The sequence below is a fragment of the Drosophila teissieri genome, chromosome 2L (assembly GCF_016746235.2).
Source record: "Drosophila teissieri strain GT53w chromosome 2L, Prin_Dtei_1.1, whole genome shotgun sequence".
NCBI classification, from domain to species: domain Eukaryota; kingdom Metazoa; phylum Arthropoda; class Insecta; order Diptera; family Drosophilidae; genus Drosophila; species Drosophila teissieri.
Window position 1 is genome coordinate 18,707,589 of NC_053029.1, and position 21,766 is coordinate 18,729,354.

Sequence of the window (21,766 nt, forward strand, 5' to 3'; positions counted from 1 at the left end):
TTCGCCGAACTTTCCTTGGATTTTTCCAGCAGCCGACCCCGCGGTTTTCCGCCCCTCCTCGGGCCCCTCCGCCCCCTCGACCAGCGGAAGTCTCGGGGCTCTGGCTCTATCAAAATCAACGGGCGGCGACTGAAGCGAACACAGAATAATTGCCATAGCTGTGTGCCAGTGCCAGTCAGTGCCAGTTTGAAATCGACGACAACATCAGCAACAAGCATTGCAACAACAGCGGCGACGCGGTGATAAGTCGGCTGTATTGCCGCTGGCTTGTTATTTTATTGTCGCTTTTGTTGCACATTGAAAATAATACACAAAATAATTGAATTACTCGAAATGTGTGCATGTCCGTGTGCGTGAGAGCTGCGTATGTATTTCGTGCCTTTATGGGGGCGTTCAGGGCCCCGCTGATAAGCGATGATCAAGAGGTAAACGAGATAAGCGCTGCTCATTTGCAAGTACAGGGAAAACCCCCCAAATGAAACCAGAGAATTCGAACTCCCAGAACTCCTATGAAACTTTATTCAAAATCCACGTTTAGGTTTCAAAGTCAACTATTTAGGCAAAGGCGACCTTCTTTCATCTATTGAAAATCTACTTTTATCAAAGATTCCTTTAAAGAATGGGAATAGAGATTTAGAGAATTAAAAAAAAATTAGAATATCAAGACTACAGGGATTACATTTGGACGGTGATGTACCTAATTCGAATAACGCTTCTTGATTGATTTGCAACTTTGTAGTTCTTGTTTGTATGCATTTTGAGGCATTTTGACAGTACTCCCCATATTTGACTTCCTACAAGTGTTCCCCCGTTCACCGAGCTCACCGACATGTGATAAGGAGCGTGAGGTGGAAACGTGACTCTCGGTTGGGCGGGCATCGGCACGTAAATTATGCTGATGACACCGACACCGGCTCCGCACCCAGGCTCTGAAAAAGCTGAAAAGCCCAAAACTCAGAGTGAAAAACCGAGCGATTGCGCTTGAAGAATACCAGCACGTTCCTTCGAGCTGCAAAGCAACAAGAATAACTGGCTTCGGCTGCCATTTGATCGCAGCGCACAAATATTTACAATACCATTTAATGACATTTCGCCTTATAAAACAACGAGTGAGGAACGTATTTTCTGGTTTCATGCATTTTATTTGGCTAATTGGGCCTTTGAACTCTATTGCTTCGATGATGAAAACGACGCCAAGATAACGTCATGTGCGACGAAACTCGAAGTCACGCCCCCTCAGAGCTCCCCTACCCCCCTCCCACTGAGCATCCGGAGTCAACGCCCCTTGGCGACGATAACAATTTTAAAGAGACCCTGATCAAAATGCAATTGCGAGTCTTTAAATGCCATCATTAGTTGCAAATAAGGGGCGATCCGACGCCCCCTCAATAAGTGCACATTGAACCATGTTGATGGTTGCCAGTTTCGGTCAGCCCTTTTACGTTCTTCGTAGCCCATATTGCTCGCGCCTAAATAAACGATGTATTTTATTATATTATATTATCAAGAATAGATATATTCATGTGTAAAACCAAGACTTTTTTCTATGCATTCGTCCCAAGAAACAGAATGTCGTTAAACAAACCTTCTGAAACCAATGTTAAACCTATGTATTAATGTTTCATTAGTTTGTTGTAAGCTTATGAATAGATTTAATGTAATCTTAATGAGCGGAAGAGCTTAAACCAGCAAGGTTGCAGTTCGGAAAGCCCAAAAACGGCACATAGGTCACCCTGTTGCTCCACGGGAAAATCTCTCAATGAAATGCCAGTCGGAGTTTTCCTTTTGGCCGGCGGAAAGGAAACTGGTAATAAAATTACAGCGGGCAACGAGCGGCCTCTAACTGTAAATGTCCAATATTAAGGGGAGAGGAAAACCGAAACAGGAGCTTTAAAGTCCGGCGAAGAGATAAAGAGAGAGATCGTGGTGACAGAGAGCGGGTGTGGGAAAATTGTACGTACATACATACATTCATACATATATGCAGCGAAACGACAAGAAGAGTACGGTGGGCCGAATAGTTAGAAGTGACAGCAGAGTTAAAGTTTCACAAGGAGGACATGCTACAAATACCTGAAAGAATTGTATTAGTGAAGTATTTCGTACTAAAAGTCATTTGATCTTAAAACAGATGTTGATTCCCGTTTAAGGTTTTTGACCACACTTATTGTTTTCAATATCAGTTACCTAGAAACCGAAAAGCTATTAAATCTTAAGTACCATAAACTATTTGTGGTTTTTAGGCTTTCACGCCAATTTATTTTGCTGAACGGCTTTTGTATTCCACAGTGGCTGCATCCAAACTGAAACTACAATTGCAGTGGCCCACACACACGTACCCTCCTCACGCACACTCCTTTATGTCAAGCCGGTTTTATTTCGGTTGGCAAAGGGAGATGAGGAGGCCGAAGGGGAAGGGACTGCAGTTAAAATGTGGCAAAATGAAAAAGGAAAATGTGTACTAGAAAAATGCAAGGCATGCAACAAAACAATTACAACGCCACGGCAGCGACGAAAGCAACAATTGGACAACGAATAACGACAACAATAATCAAAATCCTGGTACATTATTATATGGTCGACTTGGGGAACCAGTTTTATTGCAATTTGTATTTGAAGCGGCCAAACAGCCCCAGAAATTACGTATTACGAAAATAAATATATTTTTCTCGGAGCAGCTTCTGCTTCTTCGTCTTCTGCGGCTAATTACAAAAACAACGGCAATGCTGTGTCTTTGTTTTTACGTCAGGTCGAGATTACAAGCACACATACAGGTAAAAGCCAATTTACAATTGTGTGTGAGCGCACTTGCCCCACCTGTTGCCGTAATTTTAATTGGCTAAAAGTATTTCGGTGGAATCTCGAGACAGTGCCGTATGTTCTGGCATTTGTCAAAAATCATTTTTCTGGCAAAATGTGAAACAATTGAAAAGCAACAGGTAAACAAGCAGAAATACCCACACACACATGCAAGCATTAGTAAGCGGACATATGTTTGTGTGGCAGTGAGGCTCCAACCGCAAAAGAGAAAACTACAGCCGATCATGTTCTCACCTACACAAAAGTAGTAGGTCTTTTTGCTAGGGCACGACGACTTCAAGTGCAAATGCCCTCATTTCCTATCTACAAAGTAAAGTAAAGTATCTAAAAGTAACGAACGGTTATATTCGGATATTTTAAACATACACCAAACATTAAAATATAATTAATAGTTAAATAAAAATAAACGTACTTTAAATACATTTTTAATATAGCGTTTAATTCGTTCTTAGTTCATGTTTCCTTTTTGTGTTACAAACGTGAAAAGAGTGTCAGTCTGCATTTAACTGCATTACAAAATAGATGTTCATTTCTATTTGTATTATTATTTTTTTCATTTTATCCACTTAAATACGTTTAAAAATAAATATGGCTAGTGGGACTGGCTTACCAGATGATTTTTTTGATGTAGGGCGTCCACCAGCTTCCCCCTGGCCGACCTTCCTGTCCCATAACTAGTTTTGCATCTGAAGCCTCTGCTCTCTCTGGAAGTGCATCCATGCCGGACAGAGAGAGCCGATACCAATTCCGACTGCGCAGCTTGGAGAGCCGTGTTTTGGTCGCAATGGCAATCGCTGCCAAGCCAGTCAGTTTGTTGATGGGCTCGTGATCGGTAAATCGAAGTAGCGGACCGTGAAGGTGCAAAGGATATTCCACAGAGCACACTGTTGTTGTTGTCGCTGGTCGTTGTTGTTGTTGCTGCTGTGTTATCGTGTAAATTTGCGCAGTTCAGCTTGAAAGCTGAGAAAAAGAAGGAGAGAGAGATAGAGAGCGAAAACATAAAACTAAACCGTTGTCTTTTAAACTCTCCCCGCCAGCATCACGCCATTCTTGTTGTTGTTGTGATTCTGTTTTCGTCTCGCGTGCAGTTGGAAAATAAGAAGAAATATTACAAACTGTACAAATTATTTTAATCAACGAACAAGGCGAGCATAACGAGTGAAAACAGGCGTAAATAGTTTGGCAAAAGTAAGTGAGCGATTAAATACATCCCAAGTCGCGCTTTAAACGTTATTTTCTGCAAACTCATTAGCCAAAGGCAGGTCAAGAGAGAAAGAGAGAGCAAAGGCAGAGAGCGTTGAGTGGGAGGAAAATGCTAGATCAAAACGGCTAGAGAAGTAGAGGGAGAGCGCCATACACACTAAGTCTTTGTTTTATTTTAATGGCACTTGAAAAATTAAAATTACAAATCACCATTGCTCTCCATCTCTAATCTCTACAATTGTTTATCTCTCACGTCGGCGCTCGGGCTCTCTATATGCGGTTCTCTCGAGTGAATTAAAACGAATCGACTTGAAAAAGTTGGAGCCCAGCTTTTTTGTTGTGCTATTCGTTGCTGTCTCCCGTCGCGTTCGCTTGTGTTTGGCGCCGTGGCGCTCCAGAAATTGCGGTGAATTGTTGTGCCTGTGCCTGTTCTTCATACTCCTACTCCTACTCCTCCTTCCAGTTGTAACGGTATGCGTGCGTGCAGAAAAGAAAAAGGAGATACAAAAAATCAAGAGCAAAAGCAAAAGTGCTCAAAAAGCAATTACAATATCCACTGAAACTAACGTTTTGTGTGCCATAGTGCCTAATGAAATCCATGTTGTGCTTATTACTTTGGATTTAAAAACTAGGGCACAGGAAAAAAAAAGTAGAACCTCTTTATTCAGATGTAAAATGTGTATTTGATTGATTTGATTTATGCGTTTATGAATGGTTTTCATTCATCACAAAGATTTTTTGAAAGTGGTATTAACACATTTGGGATCTTTTTCTACCAAAGTCAGATAATATTTGTAACCAATTCATAGAAGCGTTGTTATTGTTACTCTAAATTTGTGTGCGGATTTAACAAAATGTTCACCTGTTTTTTTCTGTGTACACTTAGAGAAACAGTCACGCACAATGGTAAATAAGCACGCAAGGTCCGCGTGTCCCAGCTTCAGCTTCTGCTAATTATGAAAGTTGAAAAAAAACACCGACGCTTTACATTGTTTGTTTGTTTTTGTTAGCCTTGTGCAATGCCTTGTGTTGGCCAAACACCTGTTGAATGCCGCCCGAAAAAAGACTGCAAAACGGCAAAGAAAGTGTCTGGCCAGCACAAAAAGAAAATGCCCGTAAACACATGGCAACATAAAGCCATAAAACTTAAACTGAAAAACTCAAGTCAGCAAAGAGAGTGGAAATGGAGTACCGAAAATGGTTCACAATAATTTCACAGTCAGTGCGCAGGCCCAATTGAATTTAAATTTCGCTGCTCCCCCAATCCTCCCAACAACCCCCTCTTCGTTCACATTCTCTTACCGCATTTGCATATCTGATGTGTAAGTACACACAGCGTTGTCTTATCTCAGTCCCTGGAAATCTCAGTAATTAGGGCTGGCAGCTTGGCTTGTTCCTAGCTAAATATTGTGAAGTTGAAATATTTCGAAAGCCTAGGCATATTTATTGTTTATAAGGCGTTTTGGAAGGATCTTAAGGTCACCAGTCAGGAGTAACTGATTTTCTTTTTCAAAACTATAAAAAACATTTGTTTCACTACCTTTGCATCTTACAAAACCATATTATATATTATGTTAGTTATTAGTTTCTGAATACAGTTTTTGAATACAGTTTTCAACAAGTTTCAAATTAATTAAATCTAACACATATATATGTATGAACAATGTGCCGAAGAAACTCATATAAAACGTCCTCCAAAAAGCTGATTGCGAAATACTACATAAGAAAACCCACTATTATCTGCACCATTTCTGTAAAGTGACAGCCACAGAGAAATAGTGTCAAGTTGCTCTCGTCCGCTAATATCAATTTAGACGATGTATGTACGGCCAGATCTGGCACGCAGTCTGCATTCGGAATGATGCGGGATGGATTGTGGGGCGGAATCCCTAAGTGCGATTAGATGCGGAGAATTACTTCCGCGACTTGACTGTATTTTGTTAAATATACTACGAATGTATGTTTGTACATATGTGCGTAGTACAGCGACTTGTACGGAGTACATAAACATATGCATATCTGCGGTTTAGTTGTCGACATTATCTTTTGTTCGTCGTTTGAAAAATATGTGTAGTGGTTGGGGTAATTGCGCACAATTGCCGGGGCACAGGGTGCTTCGAGTCTTTGTTGTTTGTTTTTGATTTTTAGCTGCGAAAGCCAAGCGTTGTGCTATTTTCGAATTTTGTATTTTATAACCTGGGCTGTCGTCATCGGCGTCGCTAGCCGTTTTTGGCCAATTTAGCTTTCGCTTTTGTGCGATTGCCTAACGAAACCCCCGGTCCCAATCCCCCACCGTACCTCCCTCCTTTTTGGCCAACGCCAAATAAATCAAACCCGTAAAATATACACATGCAAGCGCCAAACAAAGAAAACGAGAGCCAAAAAACCAGCAGAGCTTCATTAATTTTTTGCAAGATTTTTCTTAATTATGAGACGGCACGAAATGTGAGAATTGCACGAAAGAACCAACTCAAAAAATACGTTCGTCACATCATCTCCGTCCACGAGGTGTGACTTTGATCCGGTGTGAGCTCAGCTTAGCTTAGCGACTTTGTTCTAATTTCGGTTTATGTTTTTTGTCGCTTTTGTGGTTTTACTTCTGAGAAACTGTTGCCTTATTGTCTTTGCACAATGACGACCGTTTGAGTGCATTTCTACATTCATACAGTGCGTTTCGTCACTCAAAATGCGTGAGCTCCATAGTCTAAAAAATTGATAAACCAGTTACTTTACTAGCTGAATAGCACTTATTAATGGATTTTTGATTTCAATAAAATTGCTTTGCGTATAAGTAAGTTACTTCACTGGTTTGGTGATATCATTTACAATATCAAAATGAATAAATGTCTCATAGGGAATTACCTATTTTTTTTTTTGTTCCAGACCAATAAAAATTTTGAGGGAACATGAGGGGTTTTTATGTATTTGTTTTAATACTCAAATGTAACATTACTCTAGGCTCCTCACGCCCCTATGCTTTTTGGCTCTTTAGGCGTCTAAACTATAAATATAAAAGCAATTAATCAAATAAAACACTTTAGTGCCTTTAAAACAGCATTGTTTTGCTTTGTTGTTAGATTTGAAAGATGCCAAAATTATATTTTACGGCTGGATAAATAAGTTATTTAAATTCCAAGAATCACGCTTATTTTCTACATGATTAAGAGGATTAAATTAAATTGACTGAATGCTAATTTTTCTATGTGTAACCCTGCGCTGCGTTTACTTTTATAGAAGTGTCTAGGTCCAAGTGCACCGATCTCGACAGCTGACGGAGGCAACAAATAAATCAGGTTTGAGTCTGCGATGACGCAGATGGGATTGGCTTTCATGGATCCCAATCTCCCCCTCCCCAATCGACCACTGTAGATTCTTTGCTGTCCCTCACTCTCTGAACACGATTTGCAATTAGCCAAAAGAATACATTCAGATTCAGTTGGTTGTATAACGATAATTAGCAGTACAGCGGCAGCTGGTATTTGTATGCACACTGTATTTTATACTCGAGGGATCCGAGAGGAAAAACCCAACAATGTCGGCGACGGCCAAAGTTCAATTCGCAGCTCATTCGCCAATTCTTATTCCCATTGCAGCTCCCTCAAACGCTTAACAACGGCGCCCACCACAACAATGCCTTATCAGCCAGCCAACAGCGGCGGGACGTCTGGTGGCAGCAAGGCGGCGGCCAAGATGGCCCAGCTGAAGTTCTGGAACAAGCAGAACAGCAGCAAGCAGCAGCAGGACAAGGACAAGGACGCCGCCGACGGGGGCAACAACATCAGTGGCGGCGGCACTGGCAGCAACAGCAACGGGGATGCCAAAAGCGAGGCCAAGAACGGCAAGCGCAACTGGCTGCACACGCCAGAGCAGCTCATCAGCGGACATGCGGTCTATCTAGTCAAGGTGAGCAAGGGACAACCCACCTGTGACGACCCTGCTAGGCGATAGGTACATGGCGAGAAACATCACCGTCGATTTCGCTTATGTGTGGTGTCTAGAAAACTTCCCTTACTCGGACACCAAAATAGAGTTATTTATACCTCAAAGTAAAAAAGAAAATGAATATTTAAAAAATCCAACATCAGCCTCAGTTTAGATTGAATGGCCAAAGACTTTATACAAAGTTTCTGGTGGCCTTTGCCATTATGTCGAATTTAGACATTTTTGTTTATTCATATAAAAACATATGTACCTAATTATACTCGTTACTCGTAGAGTAAAAAGTAATATAGTACTTCGTTGAAAAGTAGAAGGAAGCGTTTCCAACCATATTTTGTTGGTCAGGATCAATAGCCGAGTCGAACTGGCCATGTCTATCCGTCCGTATGAACGTCGAGATCTCAGGAACTATAAAAGCTATTTCAGGGGCATAGACGCCCCACATAGCCCATGCTTCCACGCCCTCGCTAACGCCCACAAACCGGCCACAACTGTCACGCCCACTCTTTTGAAACAATTTTTTCTATATTATTATTTTTTTCACATTTTCCACCGATATTCCAGAAAATGTTGAAATTTCTGAAAACTAGCTAACATACCTTATTTGCTGCAACAGAGTACTTAAGAAGCAAAGCTAAATAACTTCGTTTTCGTTGAAAGCAATTGTATTTCCAAGTTTTAAGTCGACCGTAAAATGGAACAGTTTTTAGAGAAAACATATTTTTGCTTTAATAGGGAATTTCCTTTTCAAAAGCCAAACCAATAACTAAATAGTTTAAAAAGCAGTTTAAGAACGAAAAATATTTTTTTAATTGTATGCCGTTGTTTTTATTTTCCAGTTCTTTGGTAACCTAAGCGTGGATCAGCCCAAAGGGATCGAGGTGGTCAAGGAGGCCATTCGGAAGCTGCAGTTTGCCCAGCAGATGAAGAAGGCGGAGACGGGCACGCAGGAGAAGTTTAAGAAGCTTGAGATCACCATTAGCATCAAGGGCGTGGCAATTCAGGAGCCGCGCACCCACAAGATCCTCCACCAGTTTCCGCTGTACAACATTTCGTATTGTGCGGACGAGAAGGGTGTGAAGAAGTTCTTTAGCTTCATTGCCAAGACGGTAAAGACGCGGGACGGTAGCGATCCGGCAACAAATGGCCATGCAAACGGAAATGGCGACGGTAGTGCCACAGCCGAGGAGAGCCACGAGTGCTTTGTCTTCATTTCAAACAAATTGGCCTCGGATATCACGCTGACCATTGGTCAGGCCTTCGATTTGGCCTACAGGTGGGTTATTGAGCAGTTCTATTTACGCTACTTCATTTTACTGACTGTCTTTTATTAATAGAAAGTACATGGATAGCACAGAGAAGACGAATCTGACCAAGGCGCAGCAACAGATTAATCATCTGCAGCAAACTGTTAACGTATACAAGGAGCGCTTGCGAGAAGCTTCCGCCAAGTTGCCAAAGGCCGAGCTAGATGCCCTGCTCTTCAATCTGGGAATCAAAGATATCCTGGAAGCACCCACCACAGAGCCCCAGAATGGAATCGAAGTGGCCAGCGAAGCCCTGAGCAACGGCAAGCTGGGTAAAATTATACTTAACTATTAGTCGTTCACAATTAAATTTCATTACTGCATTCTAGATGATGATAAACTGCTAATCGACACCAATTCCACCACTGCATCGACCCACTCAGCGTCTCCCAGCTCCTTCTTGCCTATTGTACCGCCGCGGAACAATTTGTCCAGCCAGATCAGCATCGGCGGCAAGAGCAACAGCCAAAAGATGGACGAGCTGTTGCTGAACTCAGATTCCGATAGTGATTTCGATCCGCGCGCGGATGAGATTCAGGACAGCGGAAGCACGGGTCGGAATGCGATAAGCAATCTGTTTGGCTTCGAGCCTGCCAATAGCTTCGGTCAGCATTTGTTTTCCAACAACAACGACCAGAAGCTACAAAATAACAACAGCAGCTTACTGATAACGAGCAACAACAACAGCATTAACAGCAGTGGCTTCTCCAGCGAGCTTAACATAACTCCGCCATTGTGTATGTTTAAAAATGCATATCCAAGCTTATAAGTCACTTATGATCTGTTTTCGTTTAACAGTGGCCCCTCCGCCAAAGATTGCCGCTCCCAGGCGCCTAACCTCGGTGACAACGGGCAACGGCCTGAACGGCAACACAGATCTATTCGGTTCGGATCCTTTCGAATTGAACAATGGACCGACCATTTTCAAGGTGAGTTTTGTTGGAATTATGGGTTGTAAGTCATAATTAATACGTTAATACCTTTAAAGCAAAATCAGCTAAACCTTGACGACTTCTCCCTGGAGAGTTTGGATCCCCTACGCAAGTAGAGCGGTGCTACCAAGGCCATTCTCACACTTCAACATGATCGGAACTTTACGACATTCCAAAAGTTTGTCTCATCGTTTATCCTTCTATGTTTCTCCGATTCGCATGCATTCCAATCCAATTGCAATTCGATTTATTTAATGTGTATTATTGTTTATATATTGTATTGTATTTATTATCATTGATTTTTTGTCGATTTTATATTGCATATTATGAATTCTACTATTATTATAATTATAAATATGATAATAATCTGAGGTCAAGATCAAAAAAACACAACAAACAACCGCAATGCACTTTGTTTAAACGTATCAATTTGTTGCTGTAGTTGAATAGATTAATTAATGGTCGAGTAAAGCAAATTAAAAAATGTTAACAAGTGATAAATGTGAAAAATGCTAAACAATGATAACTGAATGTGAGAATTTTGTAAAAAATAATTATAAAGACATAACCAGAAGCAAATTAATCGATTACTGTATAGAGCCGAAATGCGAGGAGAATTAAAGCAAAATGAACAATATTTAATGTTATTGATGCAATATAGAGAAATATTATTATTACTATTATTATTGTGTATGTAAAGAATAAAATGTAGTGCCTAAAAGAAAACTTCAGTGTTTGATCTTTAACAAACTGCCGTATTTTGTATGCATCCGTTTATTTTAAATAACAACACAATAACTACACGTAACTGCCATGAATACAAATTTAAGTTGCTTCTGTTGCTGCTGCAGTTTGGGAATGTTTGCCTAGGGCTAGTGATATAAATCGTGATTTCAATATCCAACATTTGTTTCCTGAATAGTCCTGTTTGCTTAACCTAAGTAGCAGTTGCTGGAGCACCCACTTCATGCGTCCTGAAGAAAGTCGCAACGTTTGGGTGTGGTGGCCGACAGCTGGCGTGCGTTCATATCGGAGCTCTAGAAGATCAGAGAGTTTTGAAAGCTTAATGGTGGCCCTGTGTGGCGAGAAATGAAAACCAACTGAAAACTGCAAACGCGTCTGGATCAAATGCAGTCTTATGAATTCTTTAAAAAACCATATAAATAACGCCAACGATTGGAAAAGTTCTGAAAGAAATCATCAGTGGAGAGTATATAAGTAAAGAAAGAGGTATCAAAAATCAATAGAAATTACCATAGGAATTATGTTGGAATTAAGCTGTTATTAAAACAAATTAAAGGAGAGAGGAAATGCAAATGAAATTCGGAATTTTCGGGGTACTCCAAAAGGATCAACTAGTAATGACTTTAAAAAAATAAATTATCGTATATATAATGTTCTAAATAATATTTGAATTGTTAAAAATAAAAATCAAACACAAACAGAGAAATTGTTCAGTTTTGGTGTATACTTTTCAGTTTATTTGTTTAAAACGTTTATGATTTAACATGTAAAATTAAATAGTGCGCTCAAAAAGATAAATGTATTTTAAGATTGCATGCAGTTCTGGCTTTAGCCTAACTAAGATCCACAAATTAAAGCTAATTTCGTAAATGTTTTAAAACATCTTTTTACTTTAGAGTATAAATGCTTGTCGTGTATATAATTTTATATAAATATATATAGAATTAAATGGCTACAAACGTAGTATTAAAGCCAAGGGCGCTGCGCCACTCGCTCCCACAAAAACTAAACATAGCTTCAGCCCGCTCCAAAATGGGCGATAATGTTTGTGGAATGTCAAATGTTAAATGACAATATTTCAACATATTTCCGAAAATTAATCGTGTTGAGGAGTTTGGGGCACATACAAACATTAACATTACATTAAACAATAAATAAACACTTTTCACTTGACTGGGTTGCGGATGCGGGATGAGGGTTGCTTGCTTGCTGGGATTGGGTTTAATTGGATTGAATTCAATTGGTGCATGGTGGCGCAAACTCTTTACACAGCCAGGCGGTTTTGCTTCATTTCTCAACTCAGCTCATTCTTCTTCTATTTTTTTTTTAGTTTTTTGTCATTTTTACACGTCTACTGGCTGACAGCGCTCGTCTTCTTCTTTTTAGCGTATTTTACCTGATTGGACCAGTCACCCGTGGGCACGGTGGCGCGATAGAACTTTGAGCTTGTCTTGTTAAAGATCGGTAGCAATTCGTTTGCTTCGTCGGACAGAGCCTGCAAGGGAGTTGGTTTAGGTTAGATTGCATTGGGAGATGTGCACGAATGGAAAACTCACCTTTAGATAGATGATTGCATCGGTGCCGAATCCCTCGCAGGAGAGCAGCACAATGTCGCCGTGGAAATAACGGGCGTAAAGCCTTGAGATCGGTAGACCGTATCCGTAGCCCGCTAAGGGCACTGTGTGCAGATCCGACTTCGAGGGCTGCGGCGCTGTACTGTACATGTACTTGAAGAGCTGATCGCTCTGGGAACGGGGAATACCGCCACCCTGGTCAGAAATTTTCACGCAGATGTCCTCCTTGCCCTTGCAAATGGCTACTTTCAAGGGGGGCAATGTGTCATTGTTGTCATGGCCATGGTGCTCAACAACAGCTCGCATTGAGTTCTTGAAGAGCTCGAAAAGCATGTAGTATAGGTGCGAGGGCACGTACACCGTGCGGATAGGCAGGTTGTCTCCAGGCTCGCTGCTGTGCTGCTGGATCTCCAGCGCCGGACTAGACAGGTAGTACTGATCGCACAGGAATCGAGCATTCTCGTAGGCATCGCGAACCACATCCGACAGATCACAGGCGGGATCCAAGCAACCAATGTGGCGGCCACCCGCGTGGGGATTTCCGCCAAAGAGAAGGGCTTTAAGTGAGCATAGGACATAGTCAGAAATGTTATTACAGGCAATATCAGGAGATTGTCTTACTGTGCTGATTAATCAGCATTCGAATGCTGATGCGGGACATGTAGAGCCTGTCGAGAAAGTACTGAATGGAACTCTCTGTGGGCGCATCCACCTGTCCGCCCTCGTTCTCCTTCATTTCGATCACACCCTGGGCCATCGTTTGCACTACATCGTTGTGCCGATTTCTAATGAGATCCAAATCGGCCACAAACCTGAAAATCAAATGTGATTAGTAAAATGAGGTCTATTTGAAATGGCATAACTTACTTTTGCAGATTGTCGTGGGTGGGCTCAGCTTTTTCGTATACCAGCACATCCTCGAAACTTTTCACATACCAGGAACTTACTTCGCTTACGGATCTGGTGTGCAACAGGTTATCAGGCAGAAGGGCGATCTCCTTCATGATATTCGCTAGTCGAACCGGGAGCTCCTTGCGTAGGAATATGTAAGATTTCTTCTCGCAAGCATTCTGACCTGTTTAATGAAATAACCTTTTATTATGTTTTTATTTTTTTTATAAAAATATATAACATTTATAAACGAAAGCTATACTTTATGTGTAATCAATGTTATATATGATAGTAGTGACTTTGGTAGCGATGCTCCAGACAACAAAGGGAACGGAAGACCGAATCAATTGTTTTAAATTCAACCTGATAGATACTTTTGAGCTATTTGTTTTCTTAAAGTTATCTCTTCATATATGGTTGTTGTTCTAGATTATTCAATATATTTTCCTGCGGGTCTAAGTTATTTAAAATATTTTCCTAGCAGGCTTATCATTGGGGCTTTCGACATTCAGTGATCATGAGCTCACGAGTGAAAAACTCATGGGGAGGAACAAACCAGCTAGAATAAACAGCCTTGACGCACACAAAAGAAAACTGTTCTGAGCTCCACATAAATTCAATTGGATTAATTATCAGAGAGCCCATAAGTACATGAGCTAAATACATATCTACGCTTAGTATGTATACAGTCGGTACTTACTTATAAACAAGCTAAGTTCAGAGCTCTCTGGCAAATGTGAAATAAATCAACCGCAGAAAACTTTGCCCTCGTCAAGCTTTTGAATGTGCCATTGTGTTGTTATTTTGTTGGTTATTTTGTATTTGCGTCCGATTCTCGTGGTGTATGTGTAAGTGTTTGGGTTTGGGTTTTTTCTGTTTGTTTGTCGCAAGTCAACAGTTTCGTAATAAAGAGAACATCAAGAAACTGCCGTCGAGGTGATAACGATGGATCCGCCTTATCAACAATGCCTTGACCGGCGGGCAAGACACGCCTTCTTTTCTAGCAATTGCTCTTTGCCAAATCCAATGGCCAGAATAGTCGCGAAATTCTCTAGGCTTCATTAAGATTCCAGACACAACGCAAAAGCAACTAGATATATACGTGGCTTTGCCGAATAAATTGGACTGGAACCGCTTTATGAGTCAATTGTAACGAATTGGCCAAACAAAACAGAATCAATAAAACGAGTTATAAAGGCAAGCCTGAATACGGAAAGAGAGGCGATAACCTGATAATATTGTTTTCAAGAACCTGCCAGAAAGCGATCGCAAACGCTAGAGATCTCAGTTCCGAGACAGAGATATCAAAGTGCTGGATAGGGGGGGGTCCTACAAACGCTCCAATGCACGCGCTTCTGCCGCTCCGCCCCCAAAAGCTGCCGCAGATGACCTCAAAACAAAGCTTTTAACGCTTTGTTTTTGTTTACTTGTTTGCCATTTAGAACCGCTCTACGCCCTATCTCCCTCTCTCCCAGTGTATTCACTTGTTTTGATTGTGGCTGGAGGAAAACGGAGGGAAGAAACCTCCAGACTCGATCGGATCGTCAGCTTTGCACAGCGTCTGGCACCCCACAATATTTAGACTTTGATGTATTGCTTTTGGCTGATAAGTCGCACCCTCGCTTTCATCGGCGATAAATTCGCAGTGGCGTTAAGTGTCCTAATCATAAGTGGTGTATGCGTTCAGATAATTGCCCGCTATAAAAAAGGAAGTCAAGTGAAGAGGATTAAAGATTGGAGGTGTATAACACCTTCCATATTAAATGGATTGCACTTCGGGTGTCCAATCCAATCCAATCCAATCCACTCCCATGTTCATTTGGCACCATATAATATTTAATGTTTTAAATTCATTAATTATGCCTTATTAAAAAAATAGAATATTTAATTATATTCAATTCGTGTGTATTTTCCAACATATTAACCCTTTTACGCTTTAGCATATCATAAATGTGTGTGCCCCAACAGGTTTCACAAAAACTATGAGCTAAAGTATTTAAAGGGTGTTATGTAACCAGAACTACTTAGTTGCTAGTAGGCGAAAAACTGTTGCGTGTTCTAGCAGTGAAATTGAAATTGAGTTGACTGGGCACCGCACGAATTCATTACTGGAGCTTGGGATCGAAAATGAGCTGCGGTTTCAATTCCATCCTCATTATCAGTGTGAGTCGTTCAATTGGCGGTACAGGCTAATTTGTTCGTTAATGGCGCATTAAATAATTTACAAGGCATGGCACGCAATCAGCTGAGGGCGCAAAGAAATCCAATTTCTTAAAACGACTCAATCGTCCACTCAGTGCCCCAATGCAATTACATTACAATGGGGAGAATCACATATGCATCTAACTATAGACCAGCTGACGTCACAGCTGGCCCCTCCTCCGAACCATGACCATCCCCTTTTTGTCAAAACAGCTGTTGGGGAGCAAGGCGCTTCTTCGTCGGACTCTTGAGTTGCATCAGCCCACCCATTGGCCCCCAATTCGAGGGAGAATTTGTGTGAAAGTCTTTCGAATATGTATATTTGACTCACATTCGCCCTGTGACAAAAATACGGCGCGTGTGACTACGACTACGTCTTTATTATCGCCGGTGTGCTCACTCTTCTGGCCATTCGTTTCTGTTTTTATTTTGGCCAACTGTTGACGTTCGCGTTTCGCCTTTCTTTCCTAAAGAGGTTCCAAAGTTCAGGTCCGAATCGTGGGCGAACTGAGGTGACAGCATCCTGGACTTTGCCCGAAATGGTCACAGGGACCTGATCCATCGCAATGCATCCATTATACAATACACTTTGGAATTGTCAGACGCTGTGTTTTCAATTTTCCCCCTTTTGCCCAGATATAATTATTTCCCTTTGTCGCACGGAGAATTGGCACATGATCAACCTCATCATCAATTCCAAATTGGACTCCCTATATACCAAACGTATTTTATATTTTCTATTGATATGAAATCTTGGCCTTCAGATATGTTGCGCAAATATTGTGAATTTCGCTATAACAATATGGATACAGCAGACGCCCTCGAGAAATATTATAGAATAGTATTTATAAAACGACGCTCGTCACTCAGGCGCGAAATTTAGAACCCTCTTTCCAGTTCTTACACCCCGCTTACTGAGCCCACAAAGCGCTAATCGATGGTTAACCTGAATCATCATAAACTCGGGTGCATGGTATTAAAATAACAACGCACCAAACCAATAACAAGCCACATTTTATAGATATAAGCATAATTACTCCAAGTTTATGGACCCCCACAAACGCCAGAAAAACACAATCAAGTGCCGGGTACAGTTGGGGACAAAACAAACGCGCAAAGCAACCTTATCTACAGACCGACATCAAAGTTCAAGTATAGGCAGGTATATATTAGCTATTTATTTGGTCAGTTCCCGAGAGGTACTGGCATATTGGGTGGCTATAAAGGCTTGTAAACTAATTCCGCTGTTTTGTCGCTCATAAATGAACCCATACCAGCCTGCCTAAAAAAGCAAAAAGCTGAGCACAAGTGGTCTTAAAGGGATAGAAAACAGACAACGAAAGCCTGTTGTTTTGGTCTAAATTTAGATGATAATAGCTCAGCCTCCGGAGGCCAACCTTTTCCACATTTTTCTTCTGCCACCTTTCAGCCGAGCTACTTTGTCGGGCTTTTATTTCTGCTCACGTCGGATGCAAGTTTTTCAACGAGAATGCCCTAGAAGTTAGTACTCGAGTCTGCTGGTTACACAGGACAAAATTGATTTTCGAGTAGAGCATGTACAGAAAATTAAAGATTATGTGGAACAGTATCTAAGACATCTGCGTTGCATCTGCGACCATTTACTCTTATCTAGATATATTAAAAATTTAAGAATAAACACTGCAAACTAAGTTTGACTCTTCTGGGGACAAGAGGCACTCGAATCGAGGATTGCGTGTTCTTTTATTGGGGCAGGTTGAAGCTCTGGATTTTAGGATATTGCTGGGGGTGTTGGGTTGACATTGAAACGTTATTGAAGGCCACGTGCCGGCTGTTGGCGCTCAATGAAGTGTGGGCGGAAAAAGCGCCCATCATCGTGTTTCATTTTCATTGACGAAACTTGTTTTGAATTTGAACATGGTCATCTCATAAACAAGTTGAGCTGTTCTGACTTCCGTTTTTGCAACAGGCGGTTGGCTGGGAAGCGGAATGGAAATGAAATGGAAGGGGAGGGGCTGGGGCTGGTGCAGGGGGGGCTACGAAAAGCCAAAGCCTAAGCTTAGCTGAATTGAACTGAACTGAGCATTCAATTGTTTATACTGCCCGTCTGTGTCTTCGTCTCTGTCTCGCGCACAGTCCACAAAATAATATAAATGCAAGTGCTTAATTGACAATTCAATGAAACGAAATGGGCTATTCGGTAACGGGATATTTGCGCAGTTTAGCAGTTCGCAGAGATCGGGTTGTTCTAAACTAAGCAAGAAACTCAAGACCACATGAAGATATTTATCTCTACATAAGATGCCTATAGCTTTTATATTTCATCTAGTTATGCAACAGTATGTTACTGTTAGTATGTTAATGAATTATACAAAAAGTATGTTTTTCTAAAGCGAATTTCACATTCATTTTAGATAACTATATTAAAAAAGCATCTTAGGTAATTTAAACTTTTATAAAATACTGAAGCTATTAACTAGTGTTTTGATATCTTTTGGAGGCATATTAAAACAAAGTGAGAGACTAACTTTCCAAAGTAGCAATTTATAATTTATAATTTTTAGTATCAAAGATCTTCAGCCTAATCGACTTGCACGATTACACAACAGCACTCAGATAAGATCGTTTAGAATTGTAAGTGCATACAACACCTATGGTTCAAGAACCTTAGGCCCAGTTACTCACCAAAATCCATGAACTGCTTTATCGAGAGGGGCGATGGGTTGAAGCCCGAGTAGAAGTCGAGCATTTTGGCCAAACTCGCCATCGACGAGGAGGCGGCTGAGAATCGGACTGGAAACAGGCGCATGTTGGCTATATTTTTCTGGTTCGCGGGGGATTACGGAGCTGATTACGTTTGCCGGTTGGTTTCGCTGGGGCTTTATCTTCAACAACTTTGTTTGCCACTTTAACTCGCTTTAAATTATTTCGCGGTGAGAAGGAAGAGGAAGCTGAAGCGGCTGCCGGTGTCCTTTCGCTCACCTTCGTTTTTATCTCGCTCTCGCTGCCCTTCTCACGCTCTTCGCAGGACGTTGACCGCGCTCTCGCTTTCTTCGAAGCAAGGAAGCGGGTTGAGGGAGGTGAGTGACGAAGAGCGGCAGAAACAGCTGGCAACGTCTTGTAAAACTCGAAAACTCTGGCAGTGTGCGCTCAATAAATCAATGGAGCGTTCTGATTAGTATTAACCATATAAAAGCGGTACCAAAAATATATATGTTATTCTATATTTCTTCTTTGTGTTAGCTTTGCTCCACGTTGTTGTTGTTTTTGCGATGAAAGGCGGGGGCGGCGAGGCGCAGATTCTCCCTCTTCTCCTGATGCGCCATAAACGTAGCTAATTTGTACGGTATTTGCTTCGCTGTGTCTTTTGTGCACTGTTGTCTCGCGATTGTAGCTGCAGTTTTTCGTGCGATTAATTATACTCTCAGTTGTTTGTTTACGCGCGACTTCGACGCGTACGGTTGGGAATTCGGATTGAGAATGCGACTCCAGGTGGCTCTGGATTCTCCAACGTTCGAGAGAACGCCGATTTAACCTGAAAGCTGCAGCTGCGAGCGCTTTCGCAAGGGCAGAGCTCTAGTGTTGGAAAGCGTCCGAATTGCGTCACGGGTCCGGTAGCACCGGTCCAGCTGACTTCTGTTACAAATGTGGCATCCCTGCTTTTAACGAATATTTTCAGCAAAATATTACCAAACGATTTAAAAATTTAAAAATGTTTCTAAAAACAAGAACAAATCGAATAAAGCGCTACGGAAATTTTCGAGCAAATGTTAAACATTAAAAAACTAATATACATTTTTTTTAATACAAATGATTGGCCTTTCTGAATAAATATCTCAAAGAAACTGGTTCTTTATTCAATTATGACGAGACCCATGTCAAAAATTAAATTCCGTTAACTCCTAACAAACTAAATTTATTTTATTAATTACACTTTTAAGAACTACAAGTGTTTGTTTCTTATTTTTTGATAAAAATATACAACAGATTACATAGCAATACCAATTTTGACACACGGCTTTTCGTTTCCCTTTTGACCTAACAGAATGGTACATAATAATGTAATGCAAATAACTAATGATAAATAATCAAATTTTGTAGGATGCAGGAAATGTGTTTAGCAAGTAGTGTCTCCGTTCAGATCAGCCGGTTGACTCGCGCACACACGGAATGAAATGCAGCAAAGTATGTAGTTGGATTTGCTTTGGAATATATGTTTTAAAAAAGCCGCTGAGACGACTCCGCCCCTCATTTTAATTCCGTCCTGGCCAAATCCGCAAAATCTTTTACTCCGGAGCCGAAAGCATTAGAATCCTTGGTCTCATTCGACATCTATCTCAAAAATTCAAGTTAGACGTCCCTCAGTTCTTCACAGAAAACAGTTGCGCAATCTTGGAGGCGTGACTCTTGAAGAACTCGTAGCCCACTTTCGCGGCGCTTTTTAGCGTTCCTGGGTTGTTGTGATTGCCGGTTGAGCTGGTTACGGTGGTGGTCGTTACTGGAAGTTCTCCAGCTGAGGATGTCGTCGTCACCGCGTGCTGGTGATGTCCTCCACCCACCAAGCTGTCCGGAAACATGCGCCGCAGCACGTAGTTAAATCCATTGGATGCCTTGTTGCCGTTGGCCTTAAACCGCTCGATGCCGAAGGCTCGAATGGCCCGCGAGAATCCGAACACCTGCGAGCTGATGTAGGCTCTTCGCACTGCCAGAGTACTTCCGTCCTTCTGCTCGCTGTAGACGACGATTTCATCGACTTTCTGAAAAAAAGAATAACATATTAAGATCTAATTAAACTTAAGAAGATTTAGTACAACAAATAAATTCACTAAAATAACGAATCGACCCATCTTCACCAAATTCCGATGGCCAATATGCGTTTCATAGGTTAAATATAACAAACAAGGCCACAGCATTGACCATTGATCTGTTAGGTAACTCAGGATTTTAAGATGTGCCTGTATTTTGGTCATGCCCAACAGCAAGTAGCTAAATTTTTCTAGATATTTCGGTATATATGCTAATCAACAAATGAAAATGTGAACTATTTCAATCAATCCTAGTAGGTATACGATCACTTGCCATTATCTTGGTCATGCCCAGGTTCCTGGTGAATGTGGTAAATGTCTTTTTGACCGGGTCCAGCACCGAGTCCTCAACAATCTTAACCGGCACATTGTTGTAGAAGCGGGCTCCCCACTTGGGCACCGGATTCGTCTTGGAGAGGAGTCGGCGCGAGAAGAGCTTGCCATCGCGCACCTCCCTCTGAATGGTATCCTCGGTGAGGACGTGGGTGCTGGAGGGATTTGGGTAGCGGTTCCAGTAGGCGACCACCACGTTCATCCAGCTGTAATCGAAGACCGTCTCCGTCCGGCAGGTAGATGCCGCCACGACCATGTTGAAGGTGGACCAATGAACTCGCCGACGAGTGCGAAAGTGAAAGCCGCCGTGTCCCTGAGCTGAAAAGTGAACCGCTAATCATCAATTGCAATCGCATGTTTACGGCTAAATATAGATCGCCAAATCGATGGACGTACCTTCGCGAGGGGGTCGAAGAGCGTGGTATTACGACTCTAGAGCTCCAGAGTGCAGTGTGAGTGGCACCAATTTGCTGGCACACGTTGATTCGGCTAGCAGCTTGTTGCCCCAACTTTGGGCGCCTACTAAGAATTTTGTTGTGTAACTGCGTCACAAACTCCGGCACAGGGTGCTCTGGGTTCTCTACCTCCTACTTCTGGCAATATGCTGGCGATATCCCTCGGTTCCTGCGTTGCCTCGACCTTCAGTGCCCCCTTCTCCTTGCTGTCCACGGTTTCATTGCTTGCCTTCCAAGGGATTGTTGCCAATTCAACTCCAATTTAAGCCTGTTCAAAGGCCATCCGGAAACATCTGGTCGCAGTGTTGCCAGATGGTGCGCGGGCTAGTAATACCACAAAGTGCACTTTCCTAATTAGCTAGTATTTTCCTTCGGGCTCAAGAGTCGCAAAATACCATTATTACTAAGCGCTCATTTTTACATTTCAAAATTTATTTTATTTTATTATGACAAAATAAGATCAATCGACATTGTTATACTTCAAACTAATATATATATATTTTGATATTTATAAATAAATATTTAAGTTGTATGCATCAAATTATATATCTATTGGGTCATGACAACATAATAAAAAATATT

At 41.6% G+C, this 21,766-nt stretch overlaps 3 protein-coding genes across 8 annotated transcripts; 1 reads left to right on the forward strand and 2 right to left on the reverse strand.

Moving 5' to 3' along the window:
• Positions 1–399: 399 nt before the first annotated feature.
• LOC122611593 (PTB domain-containing adapter protein ced-6) lies at positions 400–10,927 on the forward strand. Of its 3 annotated transcripts, none has more exons than XM_043784780.1 (7): positions 400–425; positions 7,617–7,926; positions 8,802–9,238; positions 9,300–9,541; positions 9,599–10,006; positions 10,068–10,198; positions 10,258–10,927. In XM_043784780.1, the coding sequence occupies exons 1-7, from the start codon at positions 415–417 to the stop codon at positions 10,315–10,317; spliced, it is 1,599 nt and encodes a 532-aa protein (XP_043640715.1). In that variant the 5' UTR covers positions 400–414; the 3' UTR covers positions 10,318–10,927. The 3 variants fall into 3 exon arrangements, with proteins under 3 accessions (XP_043640715.1, XP_043640716.1, XP_043640718.1); XM_043784781.1 differs by lacking the exon at positions 400–425 and adding an exon at positions 3,622–4,008; XM_043784783.1 differs by lacking the exon at positions 400–425 and adding an exon at positions 4,351–4,494.
• An 8-nt stretch (positions 10,928–10,935) lies between these two features.
• Positions 10,936–19,163, reverse strand: LOC122611594 (pyruvate dehydrogenase (acetyl-transferring) kinase, mitochondrial). 2 transcript variants are annotated; one of them, XM_043784784.1, is made up of 6 exons: positions 18,277–19,163; positions 13,387–13,594; positions 13,141–13,331; positions 12,502–13,076; positions 12,342–12,440; positions 10,936–11,238 (listed from the first exon to the last, which is right to left on the reverse strand). In XM_043784784.1, the coding sequence occupies exons 1-6, from the start codon at positions 18,398–18,400 to the stop codon at positions 11,167–11,169; spliced, it is 1,269 nt and encodes a 422-aa protein (XP_043640719.1). In that variant the 5' UTR covers positions 18,401–19,163; the 3' UTR covers positions 10,936–11,166. The 2 variants fall into 2 exon arrangements, with proteins under 2 accessions (XP_043640719.1, XP_043640720.1); XM_043784785.1 differs by lacking the exon at positions 10,936–11,238 and adding an exon at positions 11,287–11,388 and having other exon boundaries at positions 18,277–19,162.
• Positions 19,164–19,491: 328 nt separating this feature from the next.
• LOC122611595 (protein preli-like) lies at positions 19,492–21,525 on the reverse strand. 3 transcript variants are annotated; one of them, XM_043784787.1, is made up of 4 exons: positions 21,314–21,524; positions 21,126–21,251; positions 20,671–21,047; positions 19,492–20,348 (listed from the first exon to the last, which is right to left on the reverse strand). In XM_043784787.1, the coding sequence occupies exons 3-4, from the start codon at positions 20,983–20,985 to the stop codon at positions 19,953–19,955; spliced, it is 711 nt and encodes a 236-aa protein (XP_043640722.1). In that variant the 5' UTR covers positions 20,986–21,047; positions 21,126–21,251; positions 21,314–21,524; the 3' UTR covers positions 19,492–19,952. The 3 variants fall into 3 exon arrangements, with proteins under 3 accessions (XP_043640722.1, XP_043640721.1, XP_043640723.1); XM_043784786.1 differs by having other exon boundaries at positions 20,671–21,062; positions 21,126–21,525; XM_043784788.1 differs by lacking the exons at positions 20,671–21,047; positions 21,126–21,251; positions 21,314–21,524 and adding an exon at positions 20,436–20,576.
• Between the last annotated feature and the right edge of the window lie 241 nt (positions 21,526–21,766).

What these genes read in the sequence shown, in the direction of transcription:
- LOC122611593 (XM_043784780.1), top strand. An exon ending in GCCTTCGATTTGGCCTACAG is followed by an intron (nt 9,239 to 9,299) that starts GTGGGTTATTGA and finishes TTTTATTAATAG; the next exon opens with AAAGTACATGGATAGCACAG. An exon ending in CCTGAGCAACGGCAAGCTGG is followed by an intron (nt 9,542 to 9,598) that starts GTAAAATTATAC and finishes ACTGCATTCTAG; the next exon opens with ATGATGATAAACTGCTAATC.
- LOC122611595 (XM_043784786.1), bottom strand. Translation starts at nt 20,985, where the DNA reads ATGGTCGTGGCGGCATCTACCTGCCGGACGGAGACGGTCTTCGATTAC. An exon ending in TGGGCATGACCAAGATAATG is followed by an intron (nt 20,349 to 20,670) that starts GCAAGTGATCGT and finishes TCTTTTTTTCAG; the next exon opens with AAAGTCGATGAAATCGTCGT.
- LOC122611594 (XM_043784784.1), bottom strand. Translation starts at nt 18,400, where the DNA reads ATGCGCCTGTTTCCAGTCCGATTCTCAGCCGCCTCCTCGTCGATGGCG. An exon ending in AATGCTGATTAATCAGCACA is followed by an intron (nt 13,077 to 13,140) that starts GTAAGACAATCT and finishes GCTCACTTAAAG; the next exon opens with CCCTTCTCTTTGGCGGAAAT. An exon ending in CGGGTGACTGGTCCAATCAG is followed by an intron (nt 11,239 to 12,341) that starts GTAAAATACGCT and finishes CTGATCTTCTAG; the next exon opens with AGCTCCGATATGAACGCACG.